Source organism: Podarcis gaigeae (genome assembly GCF_964106915.1).
Source record: "Podarcis gaigeae genome assembly, chromosome: 4".
Classification (NCBI taxonomy): Eukaryota; Metazoa; Chordata; class Lepidosauria; order Squamata; family Lacertidae; genus Podarcis; species Podarcis gaigeae.
In genome coordinates, this window is record NC_139677.1 from 88,888,532 (window position 1) to 88,915,485 (window position 26,954).

The 26,954-nt window shown below is 43.8% G+C and overlaps 1 protein-coding gene across 4 annotated transcripts in view; it reads right to left on the reverse strand.

The window, feature by feature from the left end:
- Positions 1-26,954, reverse strand: part of CNTN5 (contactin 5) — a 701,719-nt gene that overhangs the window by 148,535 nt on the left and 526,230 nt on the right. For all 4 annotated transcript variants that reach the window (XM_083736193.1, XM_083736191.1, XM_083736192.1 and 1 more), the window contains 2 exons: positions 21,711-21,914; positions 5,048-5,150 (listed from right to left, as the gene is read on the reverse strand). In XM_083736193.1, the coding sequence (XP_083592319.1) occupies positions 5,048-5,150; positions 21,711-21,914 (307 nt within the window). The remainder of the gene's footprint in view (positions 1-5,047; positions 5,151-21,710; positions 21,915-26,954) is intronic.

Below are 26,954 nucleotides of genomic sequence, written 5' to 3' on the forward strand. Positions count from 1 at the left end.
ATCACACTATAGGTTGCACTTGTATATATTTTTCACTGTGCAAACATGGAACTTGCATATTTATATTTCTATGCCCATTATGCTTGACCAGGAATTTGGTAATTAGAGTAAAGATGGATACAGCGAGGTTGGAATTGATTATGTATCTAGCTAGTTACCAATCCTATATGATGGGATATAAATCTGAAATTTCATAATCAATATGAGAAATTTCATTTGCTTCTCTCTTACTGTTTTATCAATTTCTTCATTTGGGATTCTGACACATTTATTGATTTAATGATATGAAGATACTAATTCTCAATCATCATTCATGAGCAACAGTAAAGAACATAATATTTTGTAAAGGACAGTTAGACTTCATTAAACTTTTTGGAAACTAATATCTGGCAACGTGAGCTATTTTCATAGGGTTTACAGATTTCAGCACACAGCTAATGGCACTGGATATATGGCAAATCCACTGACCAGTGTACCATGTATGAACTCTGATTCATTTCAATGACATTTGTGGGTAGAGGAAGCCTAGAAAAAGAATTGTGTTGGGGTCTAGATTCTGGGTATAGACCCAGCTCTGTAAGAAAATATTTTGTAGCCTTTTCTATGCATATTTACTCAGGCAGAGGTTTTATTGAGTTCAATAGAGCAGTTTCTCCAAATTTACTAAGATTTTTAAGCTTAATAATGCATTGTTGCATCTAAGGACATCCATCAGAGCTTGGAAAGTTCAAAGAACCTAGTTCAAGTTCAAATGCAATATGTCTAAACAGAAACTTAGTTCCAATTCAGTTCACATTCAGTTCAATAGTTGAATTGAAATGTATCCAAATGACCCTCAGCTTTCCCCACCGCAGTATTCAGAATCCTGAATGTTACAAGGTTCTGTGGTGAAGTATAAAGGTCCCCGCTTTACAAATGTTCACTATGCGAAAATTCACTTATCTAAACATAAGGAATTAGCACCCTAACCTCACCATAAACACTAAACAGATACCCAAACAGAGAACATATTTTACTTCCTTTGCCTTTTGCTGTTTGGCTGAGGACTGCAGGGAGCGTGGGAGTGCTTGGACAAATCAGAGAGCATTTTTCTAGGGTATTTTTGGCTTTTGTGGGATGTTAAATTGTGTGATTCTGAACACATTAGAAATTTCCCAGTAGGAATCGATGGAAATCATCAACACCTTATGTGAACGCTCACCTAACAAACACTTTCCAGGGAATGCATTGTCCTCAATAAGCGGGATCTGCATGTACTTAAGAAGACTAAAACAACAACAACAACAATAAATCAAAAGACAGACATAGTGGATTATGAGTTGTTTAATTTAATCTCCCTCCAAATTATGATCTTTAAGCTTAAAGGCTCTAGATTTCTTTTTTAAAAGTAAGAGGATGAACCTGAAAATAAACTAGAAATCATTCAATGAAATTAATTCAGTTATGGCAAATTATGGAAAATACTTCAGAGACCTTGAAACTAATTCACTGAACTTGGTTAAACTAAACTAGTTCATTCCAAGCACTGGCAGCCACCGGCAATGGTTGGTCATTTCCATAGACAAGATAAGATGTGATCTATCTGACAAACTGAAATGACTATTATGTTTGGATGACTTGTGATTTTAATAAGTAAACACAGTCCTCAAAACTCTTGGCACAAGATCACCATGATTCTGAACAAGATTTCAGAGTGTTGGATGAGAAGCTAGACAGGGTGAAAAACAAAACAAATAAATCAGATTGACCTTGAAATATTTGTATATACCCGCCTTCCCCTACTGGGAGTTCTCCAGATGTTTTCAACTACAAACAACTAGAGGGCACCAGACTGAGAAGGCTGAGAAAGGCTATTATTCATTAATGCTGCCTGCTTGACCATGAGTTAATATGGATGTTCTTTCACAGCTGATTCCCAACTGAATGATGGGAGCAAGTGTTATTTCACACCTGTATTTCCCGATGTTTCAGGGCAATTTTGCAAGAGACCCAGTTTTGTAAATTTCATTGTATGTTAACATTTGACAGAGGAGAGCCAGGGTCAAATCCCTACGGAGCCATGAAGTTCTTAGGGTGACATTGAGCCAGTCTCTGTCTCTTAGCTTAGCCCAGAGTAGTGGTGAAGATGCATGAGGGAGGCAAAATCATGCTTCACCCTCCTAGCAGAAGGGTGGTGGTGAAAACATAATGAACAGACGTTTTTCATGCAGGGACATAGAAACATGTGTGTGTGCTCTTGTGTACTGTTATGTATGATGTTCCCAGAACTTTGCTTTTCTATGTGTATTTATATTTGGAAGTGGTTGCATCTCTGTACCCATTTCATGTATTTATATTCCTTTGGTTTTAAACACATTGTAAGGAGTCTGTATGGGAGTATATTGTATTTAAAAATGGGGTATCAGAGTTTTTAGGGGGCTAACCAGGTTGGGATAGCTGGGATAGCAGGCTTGTTGGGTTTTGAATATCTTATGTAGATTTTTCAATTTCGTTGTTCTGTATGGGACAATGACAATAAAGATTATCGTATCGTATCAGTGTGAGGTCCTGTGTATTTCGAAACTCAGTTCAAAGATGTTACAAACATGCAATCATGTCAGGGGCGGAGGAAGGGGTGTGTGGTGGAGGCGGGTCACCCCAGGTGTCACCACTGAGGGGGGTGACAAAATGCTGAGTGGCACTCACCACTGGGCCTGCAGTGCACCCGAGCCACGCATCTCTCCTGGGAGTGATGCGGTGGCTTGGGTGCCCGCAGGCTCCACGCTGCCCCAAATGGTCCACCAGCTGCTTCCCCCTCAGCTGTAGGGTGGCTGAGTGGGAGGAGGCAGGCAGACTCCTCAGAGGCCCCACGGAGCATCCTGCCCTGACTCGCCCCGCCCCCCGTGGGCAGCTGTCTTCACCCCTGAACTCAGGACTGCCCCAGGCGCCCAACCAGCTTGCTCCGTCACTGATTCTTTCTTTAGTATCCCTCAATGTGCTCCTTTATTAGAAAGAAAACAAGCTGTGTTGGTCCAGGAGAGGAAATCCCAAAATCAAAATCACGACCCACTTTCGTGACATTTTGTTTGCCCCCAAATAACCGTGCTCCCTAACTGTGGATTTTGGATTTTTCTACTCCAATGGAGGGTTTTGGAGACAATGTATGTACATAAATTCAAGGACCACATCACCTGCAATGAGCTGGACCCCTGCAGTCATAATGTATTGCTTGTGTTTGTTGTAGCTGGTTTTAGTGTTCATATTACGTTTGTAAGACACTTTGTGAGGAAATGAAACTAAACAACAAGCAACAATTATCTAAACAGTTCATAAGAATGGCTACATGCATGCTAAATCTTTGAAGCACATCTGAAGCATGTTTTTCCCTTCAAAGAATTCTGGGCACCATGTTTTACCTCACACAGAGCTACAATTTCAAGCAACCTTTCACAGATGACAATGCTCAGAATTCCTCGAGAGGGGAATGGTACTTCAAAGGTGCTTTAAAGGCATAATTTGTACAAATTAAAGCTTCTTTAAAAAATAGATAGATACACCCACCCCAGAGAATGTTCACATTCTTATCGAGCTATTGGAAAGTTGCCTGATATTAGGAATAGCTTGTGTGGCTTTCTGGTGGCTTCTTTATCAGAAAATGTAATGGAGATCTGATGCCCTCCCCTCCCTGCATGGTGAGGAGATATTTGCTAGGCTATTTCCAGCAGTGACACTGACAGGGCAGCAGCAGGCAGTTACTCCAAGGCATATAGCACAGTTCAGACCTGACAGGTCTCACTTCAAGGCCCTGCCTCTAGTCTGCATATTGGCCAGGCCCCTTCAAGTTCCTGTCCTTACTACAGGCAAGGGAAAGTGTGAAGGAGTTTGCAATTGCAGGAAAGGACAGGAGCACACTTCACACACACAAAAAGACGCTCTATTAAGCCAAACATGCTTGAAATCTGCATCTGTACTATTCTTTGGGAAGTAATTTCAAGGTAATACATAACTATCCTGCAACAGAATTTGGAGACCAAAGGCTCAAGTTGGTTGTATCTGAGAGTGCACCTGAGTAAGGAACTCATATTCAAAATGCATTGGACTCAATAAGGCATCGGAAGTGCCCTTTGTTCCCTTCTTCCCACATGGAAGGCTAGCATACAAATGGGTGATCCTGCATGATGATATGCAAAATGGCTGCATGTGGCAGACTTGCTCCTATTCCATGTGGGAGACATAGGAATCAGCCTTATAATGAAGTCAGATCATTAGTTCATCTAGCTCAATAATATCTACACTGACCAACAGTGGTTCTCCAGTGAGACATCCTCAGCCGTATCTGAAGATGCCCTCAGTGGGTTGAGCCTGGACCTTCTCAACCCATATAGGCCTTCTCCAGGTGTTCTACCACTAAGCTATGATTTTTCCCAACTTGAACTGGATACCTATGCTGCAACAAGGGCACTGGCGGCTACTGCATTGATGGAACTGGGCTCATGCAAAAACATTTTGCTTTTGGTGATGAAGAACAATATGGCATCCTTCTGCTCTGGTGCTACCAGAAGACAGTGGACTTGCAGTTGACTCTGACTTCAGCGATGCCATCTTCCAGCACACCTGAGGGAGACAGGCTAGCTCTGGGAACACAGGGGTTGTTGTGTGGCACACCCAACTCTAACTTCCAGCACCTTGATGCCACACGCCCATCATATGCCGCCTGAAGAAGTTGTTTCACTTTGCCTAATGGGAGGGCTGGCCCAGCAGCCAGGCTGAGGGGACCAGTATTCCCTCAAGTCATACCAACCTCAGACTCTAGAGTTACTGCCTCAACAAAGCAGCTTAAAATACTGAGCCATGTAACTTGCAAACTTTCTTGACAAAGTATAGAATTCATAATTGCCTCTTGAGAGTCAATCCCCACAATAGTTGGCTGATATAAATTTAGCATAAGGATTGAGGAAGGGGACTGTTTTTGTTGCAAGATTCAAAGTGCTAAACAACAGGCCCCCATATGAAATATGTCATATTTTAATAACTGGTTGTGTCTAATTATGGAAGAATATGTACTTACTTGCCAAGTGCAAAGCACTCCATCTTAACAGTAGATCCCTTAGCAGCTGTAACTGTGTATGGAAAATGGACTTCAATTTTCGGCTCATATTCCCCCATCACACCTGGGAAATAAAGAATGGTCTTTAAAAATAAAATGAATATCATTGTTGGTTTCCAGTTGTAGAAGGCTTATTGTCAGAGCCATCGTGGCAAGGTTGCTAAACAGCTAGATAGCAATGAGTTTCATTGTGGAAGGAAATAGTTACAATTAGAATTAAAATCCCAAACATCACCTAGGACTTCTCAGTAATGTGAAAGCAACATTTTATTTTTAAAGAGCAGACAACCATTTCTCATGGTGTATCTTCTAAGTCAGGGCTTCTCCAACATCTGAGTTCAACGCCCTCTTAGTGAGCTTGTGAAGCTGTCACCAGCCACAACCCAAATTCTAAGGCATGTAAATGAAATACAGTCAAGGAATATCAATATATAATAAGCATTAATCCTCAATCACTGTTACTAGAAATCAAAAAATGGAAAAAAAACCTCCACCTTATTAAATACAGAGATTGCTCATTCAGAAGGGAGGTGCACTCTGTACATGCTTGTGCCCTTTATTTCTGAGGATCATAGTTACTAATTAAAATTTTCACACTATAAGTCACAAGTTTCTTTTCCATCCCCAAGTCTCTATATTCACCCCCCACAAGTTGACTCCCACTGACTCCAGCCGGTCATGCTGACCATTAACATCCCTGTTGCCTAACAATAAAATATCTACTTAAACTTTTATCTGGCCTGGAATCCTGTGAGGTTTTCCAAGAGGTTAAGCACCATTAAATTCAGAAGGATTGCTTCTTCTTTCTTTTTCATATAATTTTTATTGCCGTTTTGAAGTAAAGGGAGAAGGAAAAAAAGAAAGAAAAATAAATAAGGAAGAGAGATAGTAGTGGGAAAACATTATGCAGCATCGGTGCAGACCTGAAACATGAATGCAACTTAAATATTATTGAGGTTTCTACATATTTCAAAAAGAAAACGCCACAACTGGTGTTCTGAAGCCTACTGTCCTCAACAGTGGAGGTGGGACATCTACTGTGGAGACAGAACATCTATTTCAGAAACAGAGGGTAGCCATTATGGTTAGCAGATATTGATAGCCTTCTACTCCAAGAATTTGACTAATCCTCTTTTAAAGGTATCCAAGCTTATGGCCACCATTGCCTCCTGTGTACAGAAAATCTAATGAACATACACCTAAACTGTATAGTCAATTTCTGGGATATCGAAAGTCCTGTCCAGAACTTTCTGTTTGTGCCCTATTCAAATGCCCCTTAGTGTTTTATTTGTAACAGTAAATTGAAACAAAAAACAAAACATAGAAAAACCCGATCTTTTTCATTTTACTTTATTCAGGCTAGCTCTCGTTGCTTCAAATATAACTCTGTGTGAAAAGGAACACCAAGCACTGAAGACGACATCTTGTTAATTTATGTATTTCATTCTCTACGTGACATGCCGTCCTGGTAAAAATTTTCATTGGGCCATTTTATCACTCTTTCTAAAAATAAAAATCACGCCAGATCTAAGTCAGAGAAAATAGCAGTAAGCGGCAAGAGGCAACTATATGGCCTCACAAAAACAAATTGATGTGGTAGACTGGTGAAAACCTGGGACTAGAACCTGGGAACATGTGCGCCAGTTCCTAGGGGCCAAGCCATTTTCACACACACACACACACACACACACACACACACACACACACACTGGTATGTATGTATGTTTGTATTTGTGGCAGCTGGGCCCCCTCAATGTTCAGAGGGCATTCGGCTCCAGCCCCTGGCTCCTCAGAACATTGTGTGTGTGTGTGACATCAGGACGTCACATCAGGCCTCCTCAATCATCTTGAGAAGATGTTGCCTCTGCCTGGGAGACAACACTCTGGACTTTTCAGTTCAGATAAAAAGTGAGTAAGAGGAGCCATGCTAGCAGTGTAATAATAATAATAATAATAATAATAATAATAATAATAATAATAATAATAATATATGCATGGAATGGAGAAAGTGGACAGAGTAGTCTTATCCCTTCACTCGTAACGATAGAACTTGAGGTCATCCATTAAAGCAGAACAGAAAAAAGAAGGACTTATTCATGCCACACATGGTTAAACCGTGGAATTCACTATCATAGGACATAGTGACGGTCACTAACTTGGACGGCTTTGAAAGAGGATTAGGCAAATTCATGGTGGGTAAGACTAACCATGGGACGCGGGTGGCGCTGTGGGTTAAACCACAGAGCCCAGGACTTGCCGATCAGATGGTCAGCGGTTTGAATCCCTGCGACGGTGTGAGATCCCGTTGCTCGGTCCCTGCTCCTGCCAACCTAGCAGTTTGAAAGCACGTCAAGTGCAAGTAGATAAATAGGTACCGCATATATATATGGATGTGGGTGTTGCTGTGGTCTAAACCACAGGGCCTAGGGCTTGCCAATCAGAAGGTCAGCAGTTCAAATCCCTGTGACGGGGTGGGCTCCCGTTGCTTGGTTCCTGCTCCTGCCAACCTAGCAGTTTGAAAGCACGTCAATGTGTAAGTAGATAAATAGGTACCGCTCCGGTGGGAAGGTAAACGGTGTTTCCGTGTGCTGCTCTGGTTCACCAGAAGTGGCTTAGTCACGCTGGCCACATGACCTGGAAGCTGTACGCCGGCTCCCTCGGCCAATAAAGCGAGATGAACGCCACAACCCCAGAGTCGGCCATGACTGGACCCAATGGTCAGGGGTCCCTTTACCTTTAAAACTAAGAGCAATGGCTGTTTTCCTCCTCCAGTGTCACAGGTAATATGCCTCTGAATGCCAGTTGCTGGGCCTTGCATCTGAGGAGGGTACTGATGTCTTTAGGTTCTCCTTGTGGGCTTCCCATGGACATCTGGACGGGTACTGAGATAACAGGAAGCTGGACTAGATGAACCTTTGGTCTGATCCAGCATTGCTTACACTGACTGTCAGTGGCTCCCCAGCAGAGCCGGCCCACACGTGAGGCAAGGTGAGGCAACCACCTAAGGCAGTTTCATAGTTTTGGGGGGATACTTTTCAGGCTGGGGAATGCCCAGCCATCTGCTGCTGTGTCCATATAACTAACACCTTGGATGCTGATCTGAGACAGCATCATTTCTAATTATGTAAACCTTAGTGGTAAAAAAATTCATTTTCTAAGACATATACTTATTTAGCTTACAGCATATGGAAAATTCAGTGCAGAGGAGGAAGCACTTTTCCCTTCATGCAATTATTTTGGCTTCATGGTCATATCCCTGAGCATCACATTCAATATGTTTGCTCCATGATGCACTTTATGTATTTTATCAAAGTATTCTTTCCTTGCTGATTCCTGCTAGACTGTTCTTTAGGAACAAAATGTGTCCTCTGGAGATCCAGAAGAAAAGCCGGAGAGATCCCTACACTGCAGCCTACTAAACACAGTAACATTTCCAGCGGTTCTACTTGAGACAGAAATATTACAGTCGCATCCTTCTCACCCACCCCCTGGCTCAATAGTTCTATTCAAACTATCCCAGCTCAAAATAATTTTCATATTGCATCCAAGGGAAAAAGAGGTTTGGGGAAAAACTTCCAAGTTCTAGACAGTGAAGGAATGAGACACTTCTCATCTTACAAGGTATTCTTTAAATATTTAGTAACTGAAGATTTTAGAAATGAAAGTTGCTTAATAAACTGAGATGATGCTCAATAAACTGGAATTTGGCAGTGATTGCAGCTCAGTGGTAGAGTGCAATCTTCAGTTTAAGGAACAGATAGAAGATCAAGCCAAAAAAAACACTGGAGAGTGACTGCCAGTCAGAGTAGACAATACTAGCCTACACTGTGGACAAATAATTCAACCTGGTGCAAGGCAGAGTATAACATTTTTATATATGGGTTTATGAGTTGCCCAATAAGTATGGATCCATCAATCCAAATGGAATAACAACAATATATGTGTGTTGCTATACGCCCAAAATTTCCCAAACATAGCCGGAATATGTCAGTCAGTAACAGGACCTAGGCAGAAATTGTTGAGATGTCTATGTACTTTAACTTTTTGAAATATGGCAATACACACACACACACACACAAAACCAAAGAAACTAATTGCTATTTTATTGTGTTATTTTAATATTTATCTACATCTGTATCAATCTATATATCTATATATGTGCCTATTTTAGAAATCAGAAATGAGGCTGTAATTCTAACCCCATTTACCTGCAAATTAGCCCCACTGAATTCAACAGGACTTACTTTTGAGTACAAATACGTAGGATTCTGCTGTTAGTCTAAGAAATTGGATACAATTTATTTCTATCATCTGTGGTAGGTAAACACTTCTCATGCAATTCTAGGAGAATTATGTGTGCTAAGCTTTGGCTGGACAATGCCCAGTGATTTGTGGTTAAAAAAAAATACTTACTTTTTTATTATTAAAAACAACAACATTCATTTTGTCTGCCCAAAATCTTCCAACATTCAGCTTCTTTGGAGTTCTAGTATTATGAGATAGGGAGAAGAACATCTCCCTACCCACTATAAAGGATTTCATAATATTATTTTATACTCTTCTATCACATCTCCCCTTACCTGCCTTTTTTCTTTCTAAGAATGCTTGAACTTTCTAGTCTATTAAACTCATTTACTATCCTTTCAACTCCCAACTCCCCCCATGCTTGGGAAACACACTTGGCAGATGTCGTGCTTCGACCCGGATGCCAGCTTAAGATGCTTCTCTGCAATTAAAAAACCCACGACTCTCTTCCATTGCTCCTTCCCCAAAATTCTCACATGGCTGCTTTTGTGAGGCACAAAAGCAAACATTCTCTTAATTCAGCTCCTCAGATGGTCATAATGCCTGCCCTGTATTATGCGTGGATTCCCCCTCCGTCTCAGCCAGCTGTAATAGACTGAGATAGAAAACAGGATTGCTTCTGCAATCTCCAATAGCCAATTAAGCTAAAATGAGCTGTATGAATGAGGAATGCTTGTCTGCTAGAATGACCCATGTGCATTGCACAAAGCACAATCAAGTGCAAACATCCCTTCATTTCCTTGATAGTAAGGACAAGACAGGAGCTCAGAGCTCTTTTGGAGGAGCAACCCCAAATCTCTATTATTTTGCTGCCTATAGCGACAAAGCACCCTTGCTGCATTGGAGCTGTTCTGTCCCGAAGCCAAATGGTTCCTCGTCATTATCAGATTGCTTCAGTAGGCTGACATATGACAGGATATGACAGGTTGCTCCTAGCTGGACTCCAGTGTCATATCCCAGGGACCATAGTGAAAGCTGTCAGACAGGTAATATACAGGAAAGGTTTGTGAATGGAGAGGTAAACAAGTATCTAGCCCTGTAAGGAGCGTCAAGTTGCAAATTTGCCTTTGATTAAGCCGGGAGATGGAATTGTGCTATGCTGTTAACCTAGAGGAGAACAAAATCGACATACTTGTTAGCAAAGGGCCCATGCGAGATTCTCGTTTGTGTGTGTGTGTGTGTTTTCCCAGAGTCTGGTGATGTTTAAGGGCTGACCACGGGGAGCAAACGTAAGCGAGAATCTTCTTCTCTGCCAACGTGTGTTAATGAGCTGTCATGGAATACTCTTTGCCCAGGGTCTTCTGCAACCAGATAAATCTTTCAGCAGATAATTAGCAGGCAGAGTAACAAAACACCTGCATCTCCCGTTGATGGAGGTTTGTGTCAAATCAATCGTCAAGCATAACTCGGATTTCACTAAATGATGTGCGATAATCCCTAAGGCACTTGCCCATACCTGGCCTCTTTCCCTCTTGGGGTAGATGAGATTGGAACATGATCTTTCTAGCGCAACCCTAATCTGAAAGCACTGCTTTGCAAAGCAGTTATCAAATGCAGACATTGTCACGTCCAGAGATTTGGCCTGCACAATGTGTAGCCCTATGACCCCTAAAGGAGAACAGCAGATAAGAAATCTAATAAAACACTACTACCAGTAGTGGTGCTAATTTGATGTATAAACCATGTATAGTCACCTGCCAGAGGCCCTAGAAATCTTCCATGTTTTGCTGCCTGTTTGGAAATGCAAAAATGATGGAAGGATTGCCATGCATTTAGCAGAGATTAGATCCACTACCTGGGCTGTTCAAACTGGGTTGAAGCAAAAGCAACAGGGGATTGAAGGTGACCTGTAATCACCAAGAGTTGGTCTCCATGTTGCTCAAACAATTTATCTATTTACTATTAATTTCATAAAATTGATATACTGCTTGATTGTGGGGGGGAAACCTAAAAGTGGTTTGCAATTTTTTAAAAAATCACTAAAAATTTACATCCGTAATGTAAAACATACAAAAGGTTTTAAAATGATTATTATGATTATGATTATGATTATTGCCTTTGCAGTAGAATAGAGTAAAACGAATTAAAACTCATACAGACTTTCTAAGCATCTAGGTAAGGTAAAGGTAAAGGGACCCCTGACCATTAGGTCTAGTCGCAGACGACTCTGGGGTTGTGGCGCTCATCTCACTTTATTGGCCGAGGAAGCTTCCGGGTCATGTGGCCAGCAGAACTAAGCCACTTCTGGTGAACCAGAGCAGCACATGGAAACGCCGTTTACCTTCCCACCAGAGTGGTACCTATTTATCTGCTTGCACTTCGTGTTTTCAAACTGCTAGGTTGGCAGGAGCAGGGACCAAGCAACGGGAGCTCACCCCATTGCTGGAATTCGAACTGCCGACCTTCTGATCGGCAAGCCCTAGGCTCTGTGGTTTAACCCACAGTTCCACCTGCGTCCCTAAACATCTAGGTAGGCTTGTCTAAATAAGAATGTCTTCAGCATGCAACCTCGACCTGGAAGTTTTAATATAGATAAATGATTTTCCTTTCACTGGCATGGCTAGTTTCTTTGCAATTCCAGAGCAGAGAACTGTCAGGTCACCAGATTAAAACCAGATGCAGATTTGAGATTAGAGTTCAGTCAAGGTTCTGTTTCTGAACTTAAGATCTACATAAGATCACAAGAATACCCTGCTGGATCAGGCCAATGGCTTATCTATCCCAGCTTCCTGTTTTCACAGTTGCCAAAAAGAAGTCTGTGAGAAACCCACGAGCAGGATCCGAGCTGAAGAGCACCCTCTCCTCTCGCAGTTCCCAGCAACTGGCCTTCCTAAGCATCGCTGCGTCCAACCACGGAGGCAGAACATAGTTTTCAACCACACACTGTTGAAGAGCGGTTCCAAGTAAGAAAATGCCCTTCCAAACACACATTCATAAACTCCAATGGTTATGGAGATCCCCACCCTCCAAAGACAAATTTAATAAATAATAATAATCACTCATCACCTCAGTTTTCCTCTCCCACTTTCCCTTCTATAGAACATAAGAACAGTCTGACTCTGTATAAGGTAGCTTTCTAGTGTTTTGAGATTTCAGGGATGGAGGAGGAAGTGGTTTGTATGCAGAGAACCTTCTAACACCCGCTCTCAGCAAGTGTTAAAATATAAGGTATATAATATTAGGTAATAGCCTGGGTGATGGGCCATTAGGGGATACAGAGGAAAGGGGTTCTGGGTGAGGCAGCAAATGGGTGGTCCCAGCTTTCGCTTGAGCTCATGGCTAGTCAGAAGGATGAAGCCAGAGTTTAGCCTTGGAGTGATGTGGGTCAGAAGCAAGGCAGCAAAAGGGGGTGGGGAGGGAGAAAGCTCGAGCAATGATTGATTTCTGTCCAAATCCAAGGCTGCAACTATGGGAGAAACAAAACCATTTTGGACTGTTAATGTTGCAACCCTCTCCATCGTAGGCTCAGGTTGTATATATGTGTAAATAAACAACATATCATAAAGACACCACAGTCTCCACTGTGCCTCATTCCAAAAGGAAACATGAGCCCTCTAACTCCTGGAAGCTTGCACCACTCAGAGATTGGGGTAGTGTTCATAACTTATGTTCACAGTTTCTCTCTGTGCTGATTCTGTGCTGAAAATTCCCTCCCTGGGAGGATTAGCCACTGACGGGGAAACACAGAGGTACTATACCAGCATTTGTTTGCCTGCCCTCTGTGGTTAATAGCTGCCTTTGGGGGCGTGCAGAGATTTAAGTGATGGAAACAGCCCTGAGAGGAAGTTTGCTTGTTTTTAAATGCATTCTGCCAGAAACATGGCCTGCATCCAAATTTAGGCCCCTATGGCGGCTTTTAACAAAAACAGATCTGGAAGAGCAGATCTCTTATTTCATGTGTAATGTAGCCCTGAGAAATCAGTTGTGGTCTGAGATGGCTATATATTTGGCTATATATTTGGGGGTGAGAGCAGGGATGTGTGCAGGACAGAGTTGGAGTACAAAAAGCAGGAGTAACCAAAGTGGTGCCTGTTATATTTTCAGTGGTCTGTGTTTGCCCGAGCTTGAGTCTGGATTAAGGATTCTGAGCCGCTGTGTTGAATCAGAACAGATACATGATATCCAATCACACAACATTTCAGGATTTGGGCCTCTGCCACTGGCCCTTAAACTCTGAGTTATGATTTGCAGCTTGGAAGTTTAGACAGCCAATCATGTTGGGAGTGGGAGTGGCCCAAACCTTCAGAAAGCAGTTGCTTTGCCTCTGTTGTCTAGTTCTGTTAGTTCAGCAAAGGTTCTTGCTGTTATCACTGTGCCTTGCCTCGTGGGAACCCACCCACACTTCAGTGCCCATGAGATGCCATTGGGCTCCAACTCCCATCAGCCCTAGGCAACATGGCCAGTGGTCAAGACTGATGGAAGTTGTAGTCCAAAGCAGCCAGAAGGCACCACAGAAGGCTACTTCAGTTATTAAACAATACCTGCCTTTGAGTGGCTCCGTTAATTTGTTAGAAATAAATAGCATGCAATCAATATTGTTTTTATTTATCACATAGGAAGGAGAAAAGGTATTGACAAAAGATATGAGCCAAAAATGGCTGTGCATTATTACCAATCAACAAATATTTTAAGCTCTCTGAGTTTGAGGAAGTTGCTTGTATCACACACACACACACACACACACCCACACACACACACACCCACCCCACACCTGCAAAAACAGTTGTTGATTTTCTTTTACTGCTTCCAGTTGGTAACTGAGACTCCAAAGCTGCCTCCTAACAATGCCTCTTTCTCCTGCTTGTAAACACTTATTAAATAATTCTTCTGAGTTTCTAAGGCATTGTAAAAGGCAGTTAATGAAATGATGCACATTCTATTTTTTTTTTCTTTTGGTGAAACTTCTTATCTCCTCAGATAGAATTTTAAATTATTTTTGTAAGTCTGCGCAAAGCGAAATTGAATTGTATGGAATGACTGATTGTCAAGGACATCTGCACAAATGAGGTATTCATTTTATTCAGAATCCATTCAAGGATTTCTTGATGTTTTTATTTAATTTGCTTCATATCAAGGAGATAAGTTTCCCTTTGAGGCAGAGCTCTAAGGAAATAAAAGATTAATATAAAGACAAGTGAATTCCTACACTCTTGCAGGATCTGACATAAAACTATAATATTATTCAGCTGCCTCAATGAAGATAAATATATAGACATGTTGTCTGGGGAGCTTTCTTGTCATAAGATGCCAAATCCCAGGGTGTTGCCCACAGTCGAGAATTCTGAATGGGAAGTAGTAGTCCATGAAGATTCCAATTCACAGGCGGGATTACTGTAATTGGATTGCTTCAAATCTCGCTCTCCACATATCTATTCAGCCTTTCCCCACAAACAGCACACTTGAATGAGTTAGGTGCTCTTCCAAAGAGAACACTGCTACGTTTCCCTCAGCAAAGCTAGGTAAAGGTAAAGGGACCCCTGACCATTAGGTCCAGTCGTGGCTGACTCTGGGGTTGCGGCACTCATCTCGCTTTATTGGCCGAGGGAGCCGGCGTACAGCTTCCGGGTCATGTGGCCAGCATGACTAAGCCGCTTCTGGCGAACCAGAGCAGTGCACGGAAACACCGTTTACCTTCCCGCCGGAGCAGTACCTATTTATCTACTTGCACTTTGACGTGCTTTCGAACTGCTAGGTTGGAGGAGCAGGGACCAAGCAACGGGAGCTCACCCCATCACAGGGATTCGAACCGCCGACCTTCTGATCGGCAAGTCCTAGGCTCTGTGGTTTAACCCACAGCACCACCCATGTCCCAAAGCTAGCCAAGGACAAATAAGGTGTCCTTCCTCTGAACCTAGGTCCTGAGAGAGTTCTTTACTTTCAGAACATTCCATGACATCATGCACGCTCAACCAATGTCAGTAGGGGAGAAGGGAGGCTCACAAGCATATTTCCAATTGCACCTGTCTCACTCCTTCAGCCTCAATTGGCTCAGAGTCATTCTTCCTTCCCTCAACACTCTGGTCTCCTCCAGCCTAAGGTTACCAGATTTCTTTCAATGAATCTGGGGACACTTTAATTAATTAATTAATTCCTACACGTTCGGGACGTTGATGCTGCAGCGATGGTGGTGGCAGGGGGTGGCCACCGCCCTAACCTCAACTGCCACGTTTCCCCTTCCTCTCAGGCTTCTATCTCCTTTCTCCATGAGCCTGGGCATCCCCTGAGTTGTTGGTTCTTCGGTGGTGGTGGTGAAATGGTGTGCGGTGGGTCAGGCATGGAAGGTGGAGAAGGAGGGCTGAGAGCAGTGGCAGCAGCAAGGCTCAGGCAGCATGATGCCTCCCTTCCCATCGGAGCAGCCCTAATCCCATTCCCATTGCCTAACTGAGAGATCCCTGCCCCCTCCTGCTTGCAAGCCAGCTCTGATAGGCAGCGTGAAGCCTCCCTGCACAGCTGAGAGATCTCCACCCTGCTCCTGCTTGCACGCAAGTAGGAGTTGGGAGGCTGCTCCGATAGGCAGCATGAAGCCTCCCTTCACAGCTTAGTTGCTGGGGTCAGGGAAGGTGGAGGCAGCCTGGAAGCCGCATCTTAGAGCCCCTGCACCACCCTCATATGGGGACTTCTGAGCAGCTCCTGAAGCCAGCCAGAGCCAATTGCTGCTGAGACTGCCGCTGCTGTGTTTCCCAAGGACATTAGATGAAATCCGAGGACATTCCGGGGATGGAATTTGTCCAGGGACTTGTTTGCAAATCCAGGGACTGTCCCCGGGAAACGGGGACGTCTGGTAACCCTACTCCAGCCATCCTTTCCTTATTCCTTTGTTTCTTCCACTCTTTGCTAAAACCCTTGCTGTTTCCCTCTACCTATGGCTTCCTGCCTTCTTCTTCTCCCCAGTCCTTTTTTGTCTTTACTTTGATGACAGTCTTTTCCTCTTGGAAGGAATCAATGATCAATGACCCAGTGATCAATAAATACAGCCACTATTCTACTTTATTTTGGTCTTTTCCTCAGTCAGCACCTCCCACCTTCTTCTACCTTCCGATCCCCATTCTAGGCTTCTGTGAGTTCACAGAAGCATAGCCAATAGCTAATGAGGACTCTCAGACTGACAGGTAGCAACCAAATTACCAAGAGCAAATGCTAACATTGCAATTTGTAAAAGTTACAGTCTTAGGTGTTCTAATGGGGAATCTAAACCATATCTTTATGGTACACACACACACACACACACACACACACACACATCCTGAATTGGGTATGATGGTATAGATTATTAATGCAACATGAAAACAGGACGGCTGGCAAGTTCATGGAATGATGTGATTACTCTAGGGACTGAAGCTAGCAACGCAAGCAAAACCCTTCACTGCTTATAACAAATCCAAGCAAATTATCACAGTGTTTCTGGCAGCCTGTCCAGCAAACAGGTTCTTTTCCATTTATCACATGAATTCTAGATACTTCTCAAACTACAGCACATGCATTGCCAAGAGAAATTCATATCAACAGAGAAGACTTTGTAGCCCTCATCAGCTTCGGGATGGATGGAACTTGCTTTTCTCACTTGCATGAACAGAAGGAATGGGACCCAAACAAGCTGGGAAGAGCATGGAAAGCTTTCCTCTAGGCAAATTGGAGATCCCCTTTGCCTACACTGATGAACTGCATAGGTGTGGGTCGCTGTGGGCAGGTCACAATATACACTGAGCGTACCTACTCCCTATACCAGTATTTGAAAAAATGGAGCTAAGGATAGGAAATAAATTTGGTTCAGTTCTCATTTTAATGGAAATACATTTGCATTTTTCTGAATCAATCGGCAAAATTGTATGCAACTGTCCTTTGAAATGCACACTTCTCTGAATTTCAGTAGGCAATTCTCAGACCAAAACACATGCACATGCAAAAATGTGTATATTAGGGGAAAGAGTGTCTGAAAATGCTTATCTAAATGAAAGTAATGCTTCTCTAAATGAAAAATGCATTGTACCGGGGAAAATTGCATGCAAAAATACGTATGTTAAGAGAAACATAGACTAAAAAATGTTGAACTTTCTTAAAAATTGCAAATTGGTGCTGAAATATGACAAGCTGAACTTGACTGGGAAAATGAGAAACTAAGAGAATCTGAAATTGACAGACCAACCCGTCCTATATCAGAGTGGTACCCTGCCATTACTAAGAAGAGGCTCTCAAGAGTTCTTCCAGCCCTGTGATCTGAGAAGCTGTGAATCGAATTTCTCATACGTACTGCATTTCCTCTCAGGGCACAATTAGAGGAGATAGTTGAGACCTGTGACTGCATCCTTCATAAACTTGTGTTCGAAACAGTCATTTCCCCAAATTAAATAACCTCATTGGGGCGTTATAGGGCACATGAACATTTCCCCTAAGGAGGCAAATAATTACTGGTTTTCATGGGAGTTGGGGGCGTGCAGGAGAGAAAGTTAAATCTATCCCTCCCCCAATACCCTGTTTAAGTTCCCACATACTCCTGGCTGCGTATTGCTAACTAAAAATAGCAGGATGGGTTATCCCATCATTGAGCATCATCATCTCAACTTCTTTGGCCATAGACTATGGCTCTTCTGGGACGCAACAGGGTGAGCTCCCGTTGCTCGGTCCCTTCTCCTGCCAACCTAGCAGTTCAAAAGCACGTCAAAGTGCAAGTAGATAAATAGGTACCGCTCTGGCAGGAAGGTAAACAGAGTTTCCATGCGCTGCTCTGGTTTGCCAGAAGTGACTTAGTCATGCTGGCCACATGACCCGGAAGCTGTACGCTGGCTCCCTTGGCCAATAAAGCGAGATGAGCGCCGCAACCCCAGAGTCGGTCACGACTGGACCTAATGGTCAGGGGTCCCTTTACCTTTATGGCTCTTCTATGTACAGTACAGAGCCTGTGGACCATTTCACACATCATGTGACAACAAACCAGGATTTACTAACTAGTGGACCACTGAACAATTCCCTGCAACAAATTGTGCAGTTGCGTGACACATGTTTCTTCAAGCACATTTTTCTGTCATTCACACATTTCCTGTTTAGGATATCTAAAAATGTAATGTGTGAATGAAAGAAACATGTGCTTCATTGATTTTTATTCATTCAACTTGTATACCGCCCTATACCTGCAGGTCTCAGGGTGGCTGCAACATAAAACCACAATATAAAAACCACATACAGTGGTACCTCGGGTTAAGTACTTAATTCGTTCCGGAGGTCCATTCTTAACCAGAAACTGTTCTTAACCTGAAGCACCACTTTAGCTAATGGGGCCTCCTGCTGCTGCCGTGCTGCCGGAGCACGATTTCTGTTCTCATCCTGAAGCAAAGTTCTTAACCTGAAGCACTATTTCTGGGTTAGCAGAGTCTGTAACCTGAAGCGTATGTAACCTGAAGCATATGTAACCCAAGGTACCACTGTAATACATAATAAGCATGTGCTCGGAGACACACACATTGTACAAGTGTGCATCTGGAAAAATGCAATGTGTGAAGATTCACCACCGGTGCATGAAGCTCATGTTTCCTATTGGCTGTAGGTCAACAAAACCCATCTTCCTTAAGAGAATGGAAAGCAATGCATTTGTGGGTATGACCAAACAGAAATGTGAGTTCTTTTGGAAATCGTGTTCAGTGTCTTAAAAAAGGAATGTGGGGCTTAGCCCAGATAATGTCAGATAACATTTGTCGACTGCTGAACTACCATGACGGGTAAATTTAGGAGGATGCCAAAGCAAAACAAACTGCTATGGCTTGAAGTACAAGAAGAATGTACTTCTTATGCAGGATTCACGCTGTGCAAACATGGAAACTTTCCAGCCATGCAGTAATGAACAAAGATCAACTTAATTCCAGGCTAAGCTCTGAATGAATATATACTGTAACAAATCAAATGATCTTTCTTAAAGCCTAGACTTTGTAATGTTCTCACAGTGCTCAAATATTTATAAGCCTGAGCAAGTACCTTGCTGTGTTTGCATGTTTTATGGCTTTGTTTAACACTTACTCCTATGAGCTTATGTGTTTGTGTGTGTGTGTGTGAGAGAGAGAGACAGACAGACAGAGAGAGAGAGAGAGAGAGAGAGAGAGAGAGGACTGCTCAAATGGGTTTCTGAAAGAGCAGCAGTCACTGAAAGTAATCTTATTTCCTGATCCTAAATATGTTTTCTTGAAATCAAGAAAATGGGAATGGAGCCAACAATCATGCATGCACAGTAACATGTTTAATTTAAAATTATTGTCTATTGTGCACACACATGAAGCTTTCTTTGACCGCGTCAGAGTGTTTGAACATCTAGCCCAGCAATACCATATTCTTCTGTGTATAACATGCCCCTGTGTATAAGACAACCCCTATTTTTGGGGACTCCAAATAAAGAAATGCCCCATATGCACTTTCCGTGTATAAGATGACCCCTGAATTTTAAACTTGAAAAAATAGGGGGGAATATAGTCTTATACATGGAAAAATATGTATATTATTTTATTTATTTACTGTATATATAGATCCGCCCAAAGGTCCTGGAGTGGAAATACAAAATAATTGAAACAATAATAGTTTCAACTCTAAGGAGCAACACCTCTCCCACATTAGAGTATGGAATATGCATCACAGCAGAGTGGCGAAGTAAATACGGCACGAAAGAAACTTAAGGTTAATCACTCCTGGCTTTATTACTCACATCTGAGTACATCACACATGGCACAACATGTCAGCATGCCCAGCAGGCTGTGGCGCATGACATCAGCAAGACACCACAGGGCGTGCTGGTGTCATGCACACATGCCACGGAGCATGCTGACATTTCATGACCCCGGCACCCTCTACTGCGGGGGCAAGGCAACATGTTTGTGCATGTATGTGTGTGTGTAAGGGGCTTTGTGATGGCCTGGGAATCTGATTCAGAAGCTGAATCTGAGGAGTCCCAGCCTGCACAGGAGTTCCCACCTCCAGGGCCGGCTGAGCCGGGGCAGGGGCTTGAATCTGAAGGGCCCTCACCTGTGCCGGATCCTCAGGAGCAGACACCACATGCATCCACTCTGGCTCCGGAGGTGATTGAGGACCCATTGCCTGCAGGTGTGCCTCTCCCAGCCCTGTCAGGGGAAGCTGAAGCTGCCCCTGGGTCCAGTAACCCTCCAGCCTCTACTGAGCTGCAGAGGCTCAGGGCAGAGAGGTGGAGGGAACTGGGTTCTCTCAGGAGGAGTGTTCACCTTAAGGCCAGGAGAGGCGGGTCACCTGTGGGCCGGGACCGCCCCTGGCCTCAGAGGAGATAAAGGCCAGTCAGCCCAGTCCCAGGTTGTGGGAGCAACGTCGTTGGAAACCTGCCTCTGTCAGCACCCGGACCTGTTCTTCCAGAGTTCCCGACCACGCCCGGCTTCTTGCTTCAGACCCTGCTTTGCCCTTTGAAGAGTGACTAGTGGGGTGCCACAGGGTTCTGTCTTGGGCCCGGTCTTTTTCAACATCTTTATCAACGACTTTGGTGATGGACTCAAGGGCATCCTGATCAAATTTGCAGATGACACCAAACTGGGAGGGGTGGCTAACACCCCAGAGGACAGGATCACACTTCAAAACGGCCTTGACAGATTAGAGAACTGGGCCAAAACAAACAAGATGAATTTTAACAGGGAGAAATGTAAAGTATTGCACTTGGGCAAAAAAAATGAGAGGCACAAATACAAGATGGGTGACACCTGGCTTGAGAGCAGTACATGTGAAAAGGATCTAGGAGTCTTGGTTGACCACAAACTTGACATGAGCCAACAGTGTGACACGGCAGCTAAAAAAGCCAATGCAATTCTGGGCTGCATCAATAGGAGTATAGCATCTAGATCAAGGGAAGTAATAGTGCCACTGTATTCTGCTCTGGTCAGACCTCACCTGGAGTACTGTGTCCAGTTCTGGGCACCACAGTTCAAGAAGGACACTGACAAACTGGAACGTGCCCACAGGAGGGCAACCAAAATGGTCAAAGGCCTGGAAACGATGCCTTATGAGGAACGGCTAAGGGAGCTGGGCATGTTTAGCCTGGAGAAGAGGAGGTTAAGGGGTGATATGATAGACCTTTGGAGATCTTTAAGCAGAGGCTTGACAACCATATGTCAGGAGTGCTCTGATGGTGTTTCCTGCTTGGCAGGGGGTTGGACTCGATGGCCCTTGTGGTCTCTTCCAACTCTATGATTCTATGATTCTATGATTCTTTGTGGACTGTCTCCAGACCCTTGACCCAGGAACGGACTCTGACCACGCCTCACGGTAACCTCCCCCCAGGACCAGCATGGGCTCAATACATTTCGACTTTGAGACCAAGGCAGCTTACCATCAATTCGAAGTGTTAGCGGTGTGGGTGGGCTAAGCACTCTCGCATTGGTCACTGTGTTCTTCACCAGGCAGATATAGCTGCCTACATCCGAGGGCTGTACTTTGGAAATGTAGAGATTGCCCGTTTCCTGGGAGATAAAGCGCCGGCTGTCTTCTGCCACAAAGGAGGGGAATTCATTAAATACCCAGCTGTAGATGATCTCTGAAAAACACAGTCAGAAAAATTGCAGCAGGCATTATAATTATTGGCCAACTAAAATGGAAACAAAAGTGGCTCAAAGTCACTGTGCTTTAAAAAGAAAAAGTAAATCTCAATTTTCTATTAAAGCAGTGTTAGAGAAACTTCCTGATTACCTTTCGACAGAGATTGTTCAAATCAAGAGAGTAACAGGCAAGCCTGGTGGATCTGATTTACTGGAATAAGGCAGGGCAGAGATGTGACTCAGAGCAAGTTACACATATTAATATTTTTTTCCCCCTGTTATGATCGCAAACAAACAGACGAAAGCAAAAAATTGATTGGAGCGATTGACAAATAAGTCTTCAAAAGGTAACATAGAAAGTGGTACCGTGATATATCATCATTGGCTGAACATGGGCCAGGCACTCCCCCCCCCCCCCAGGGTTGTGAGGATAAAATGGAAATGGAGAGAATTACATGTGCTCCTTTAAGCTCTTGGAAGGAACGGTGGGACAAAAATGTAATAAATATATTTAAAAAGTGATGGTAGTCTTCGCTGCTTTATTCTGTTTAATATTCTGTTGGGAGCTGCCCAGAGTGGCTGGGGAAACCCAGCCAGATGGGTGGGGTATAAATATTATTATTATTATTATTATTATTATTATTATTATTATTATTATTATTATTCCCACACTAGAAAATAGGTTGAGAAAAGGAGGCAGCTACTGCACCAAAGCCCTCCTCCTGCTAGAAGACATAACTGCATCTCAGTTATTATATTAAGGATTCTCCTCTCCCACTATCTTGTCTTCTCCTCCCATTTCCCCACTGACTGACTCTTCTACGCTACTGAACTTTTGACACCCAGCATTAGCTCTGAGGCAGCCTCTCTCTGCAGCCAGTTCTCCGTCAGCTTTGTCAGGGCTGCCTCTAAATGCAGAAATGTCAAGGTTAGCTCCGTAATAGAAAGTCATTGCCGCTGCTCCAAGACACACAATGCTTTGCCGCTACAGTGAGTTCAGGCCTTTCAGCTACTAATTGTCTGAGCTATTGTTTTCAGCCGTAGTGGCACAATGAAGACAGTAATCACAATTTAGCCTGCTGGTACATTTATTTCTAATGTGCTTAAAACAACAACAACAAAAAAACCCTTGTTGACTGATAGTTAGAAAGTTGGGGGGATTTTAGGTTGGAAGCATCTCCCCAACATTTCCAACAATCCATTAGTTCCTTGGACTATTCGACTTCCTTTTATAATGGTAAGGATCGTGACTGGGAAAGGGTTATAGCTCAGTGATAGGGTCATGCAGAAGGTCCCAGGTATCATCATCATCATCATCATCATCATCATTAATACCCTGCTCATCTGGCTGGTTTTCCCAGTCACTCTGGGCAGCTTCCATCAAAATATTAAAATACAATAATTCATCAAATATTAAAAGCTTCCCTAAACAGGGCTGCCTTCAGATGTCTTCTAAAAGTCAGATAGTCATTTATTTCCTTGACATCTGATGGGAGAGCATTCCACAGGGCAGGCGCCACTACAGAGAAGGCCCTCTGCCTGGTTCCCTATAACTTGGCCTCTCGCAGTGAGGGAACCGCCAGAAGGTACTCAGCCCTGGACCTCGGTGTCCTGGCAGAAAGATGGGGGTGGAGACACTCCTTCGGGTATACTGGGCCAATGCCATTTACTGTTTTAAAGGTCAGCACCAACACTTTGAATTGTGCCTGGAAATGTACTGGGTTCAACCCTAGAAGCTCCAGGTAGGACTGGGAGAGACACCTGCTGGGAGAGCTGCTGCCACTCAGTGTAGACCAGACATGTCCAAAGTCCGTTTCGGGGGTCTAATCTAGCCCACCGGTCAGTTTAATCCAGCCCCTGTGGCAGTTTATTTTCTGGGGTAAAAGAATCCTAAAAAAACCCCTCAACAACTTCAATCCCAAAGAAAGCTCAACAACTCAACAACTTTGGGGTAAAAGTCATAAAAAGGTCAACAACTTTGGTTGGCCCTTTGGTTGGCCGTCACGGCCCTTCACTTCATCAAATCTGGCCCTCTTTGAAAAAGTTTGGACACAACTGACATTGTAGATAATACTGAGCTAGATGAACCAATGGTCTGACTCTGTATAAGGCAGCTTTTTCTGTATAAGGCAGTGCCAGGGATGGTGGAGCAGCAGTTGTCCCAATAGGTCTCTCAGACCATAGATGGTTCTGTGAGGAGTTTATCGTATGTGGTCTCTGGTCTCTCTTGTTTTTGTCTTCCCTCAGGTACGCAGACCCTTAGTAAATTTCACATAAGGTGACAAAGGCCACAATCCTAACCCTGGAAAGTCTGGAAGGAATTAGGACCCAGAAATCATCCACCTCCAGTGACATTTGCTGCTGGCGGTGTTGTGCAGTAGCTCTTGTGGATAAGTTAGCAAAGGCAACACACACACACACACTCTGCCAATTTTTTCTGCTGCCAATAGGCAGAAGGCACTGAGATGGGGGATTGTGGAGGCCTGGGAAGAGTTGAGCAGGCCAAGGATCTGCTGGATCCTAAGTTCTTCCCAGAAAATGTACCTATCTAGGCTTTTCCACGCTGTGCTCTGTGGTGCAGCAAGATCCAGTTAGGTTGTAAGACAAGGAGGTCCAACTAGGATGTAAGAGAAGGCAAGGTGGGACAAGGTGAGATGAGGTTCAGGTGGGATGCCAGGCAAGGCTATGCCACTCTGAGGGGACAAAAAGCTTTGAAGTTGCTCCAGCAAGAAGCAAGGTGGAACTGAGTCCTTATGAAGTAGTAACAGCATGCATAGTCTTATCGTTAGCCCCACTTGTGGCACAAGATGCTGCCCCTCTCTGTTACAATAACTTCCTCCTGTAATGGGAAGAGGGGGCTCTGGCCTTTCACAGTGGAGTCCTTTGAATCAGAGGATGGTAGTGCCATATCCTCAGGTGTGGGGACGGCACTTCTGGGGCTCACCTTGCATGCCCTTCCCTTTCTCCTTCAGAGTCCTCTGACCCACATCCCCTGAAGGCAATGAATCAAACTCCAGGGCCATGACATGACATACTACTGCAGCACAGCAAAATAAATAAATAAATGTGCATTTAACCACCCCTTGCCAAGCAATGACAAACCTAGACAGCATCTTAAAAGGCAGAGACAGCACCTTGCCAACAAAGGTCCATATATTTAAAGTTATGGTTTTCCCAGTAGTGATGTATGGAAGTGAGAGCTGGACCATAAAGAAGGCTGATCGCCGAAGAATTGATGCTTTTGAATTCTGGTGCTGGAGGAGACGCTTGAGAGTCCCATGGACTGCAAGAAGATCAAACCTCTCCATTCTGAAGGAAATCAGCCCTGAGTGCTGACTGGAAGGACACATCCTGAAGCTGAGGCTCCATTACTTTGGCCACCTCATGAGAAGAGAAGACTCCCTGGAAAAGACCCTGATGTTGGGAAAGATGGAGGGCACAAGGAGAAGGGGATGACAGAGGACGAGATGGCTGAACAGTGTTCTCGAAGCTACTAACATGAGTTTGACCAAGCTGTGGGAGGCAGTGGAAGACAGGAGGGCCTGGCATCCATGGGGTCGTGAAGAGTCAGGCACGACTAAACGACTAAACAACAATAACAAATGCCTCCCCTTCTGTCCTGGAAGATTTTGGCTGTGGTTGTGGATGCCCTCCTCTTTTTCTAACTGACTCCTTTTTTCCAACCAGAGTTAGGATTGTTCTGAAGTAAACTAAATTAGAAACAATGCTATGGCTGATAATAATTGTATTTCTACGTCTTGATTTGCGCCCACAATGCTAAGTGATATTTTTAAGTGTTTATACAGCAACAGAGGGACATTTTCGGAGGAAACAATTTTTAATTAAAGGCACCTGTTCCTCATTCACATGGAAAGAAGGAAGTCTGAGATAATTGGTATGGGTTGGAGGCAGTTCACTTTATTTGAAATGTAGCCATCACTCGGTTTCGCCTGTGACTGATGTAAAATCAAAGGTATTTAATCAGCAACCTGACAGCCTGGCCTTTTAATAATTCATCCATTAATTAGAGTGATGACTAAAGAATAGAGGCGGTGTGAACCACTTCAGCAGTTCTACTGAAAAAACACTCTGTTTGGTGATAACTGCCAGCGTTTTGCCCCTTATCCCAAAGAACTCTGGCAGCTATTTTGCTAAGGGTGCTTAGAGCTCTTCCGAGACATCTATTCCCCTCATGGAGCTACAATTGCTAGAGTTCCCTGTGGCAGGGGATGGATAGTTGTGAATCGTAGCTCTGTGAGAGCAGGGACCTCCTCACAACTCTCAGCACCCTTCAGAAACTGAATCTCCCAGAATTCTTTGGGAGGAAGCCATGATGGTTTAAAGTGGTATTGTAGTGCTTTAAATGCACAGTGTGAATGTGCACTTACTCTAAACACACGCACACATGCATTTCTTGATTTCCTCCCAGTACAACAATAGAAGGATCCTTTCTTTAACATGTGGAATAGTCTAGTTAATTGTGCCTTGCTCACCCTGGGAAATCAGGGTTCCAAAATGCATTGGGCCTATTCATGGCCGGCCCAGGATATTTTGATGCTTGTGGCAAAACAAAAAATGGCACCCCTCCCCTCATCAGCCATCTGCTGCTACTGCATGTGGTGAATGAAGGTGGTTCAGACAAGCTCTGGCAGAAGAGGAGGAGCCAGTAGACCATAAGCTCGAAGCAGCAAGAGACACACTTTTAGGGATGTGGATCTGCCACCAGTAGCAGGTCTCAAATTTCAACATCGCCCTGTCTGATGCCAAAATTTGGTGCACCCTGCCTCTCGTACCCTGTTCCAAATCACTGGTGCAGCATCCCTTGCCCCTGAGGCTCTGTGTCCAGTGCAAATGAACCAGTCATGCTCCCCTAACTCTACCTCTGCTGCCTCCTCCCTCAGATGTCCCCAGTTTGTCACCTGAGGCAACCATTCCTCACGGGCCCTGGGCCTATTCAAACATAAAACAGGATCACAATACCTCAAGGACAGCCTCTTTCCATATGAACCAACCTGGACCCGGAGATCATCTTCTGAGGC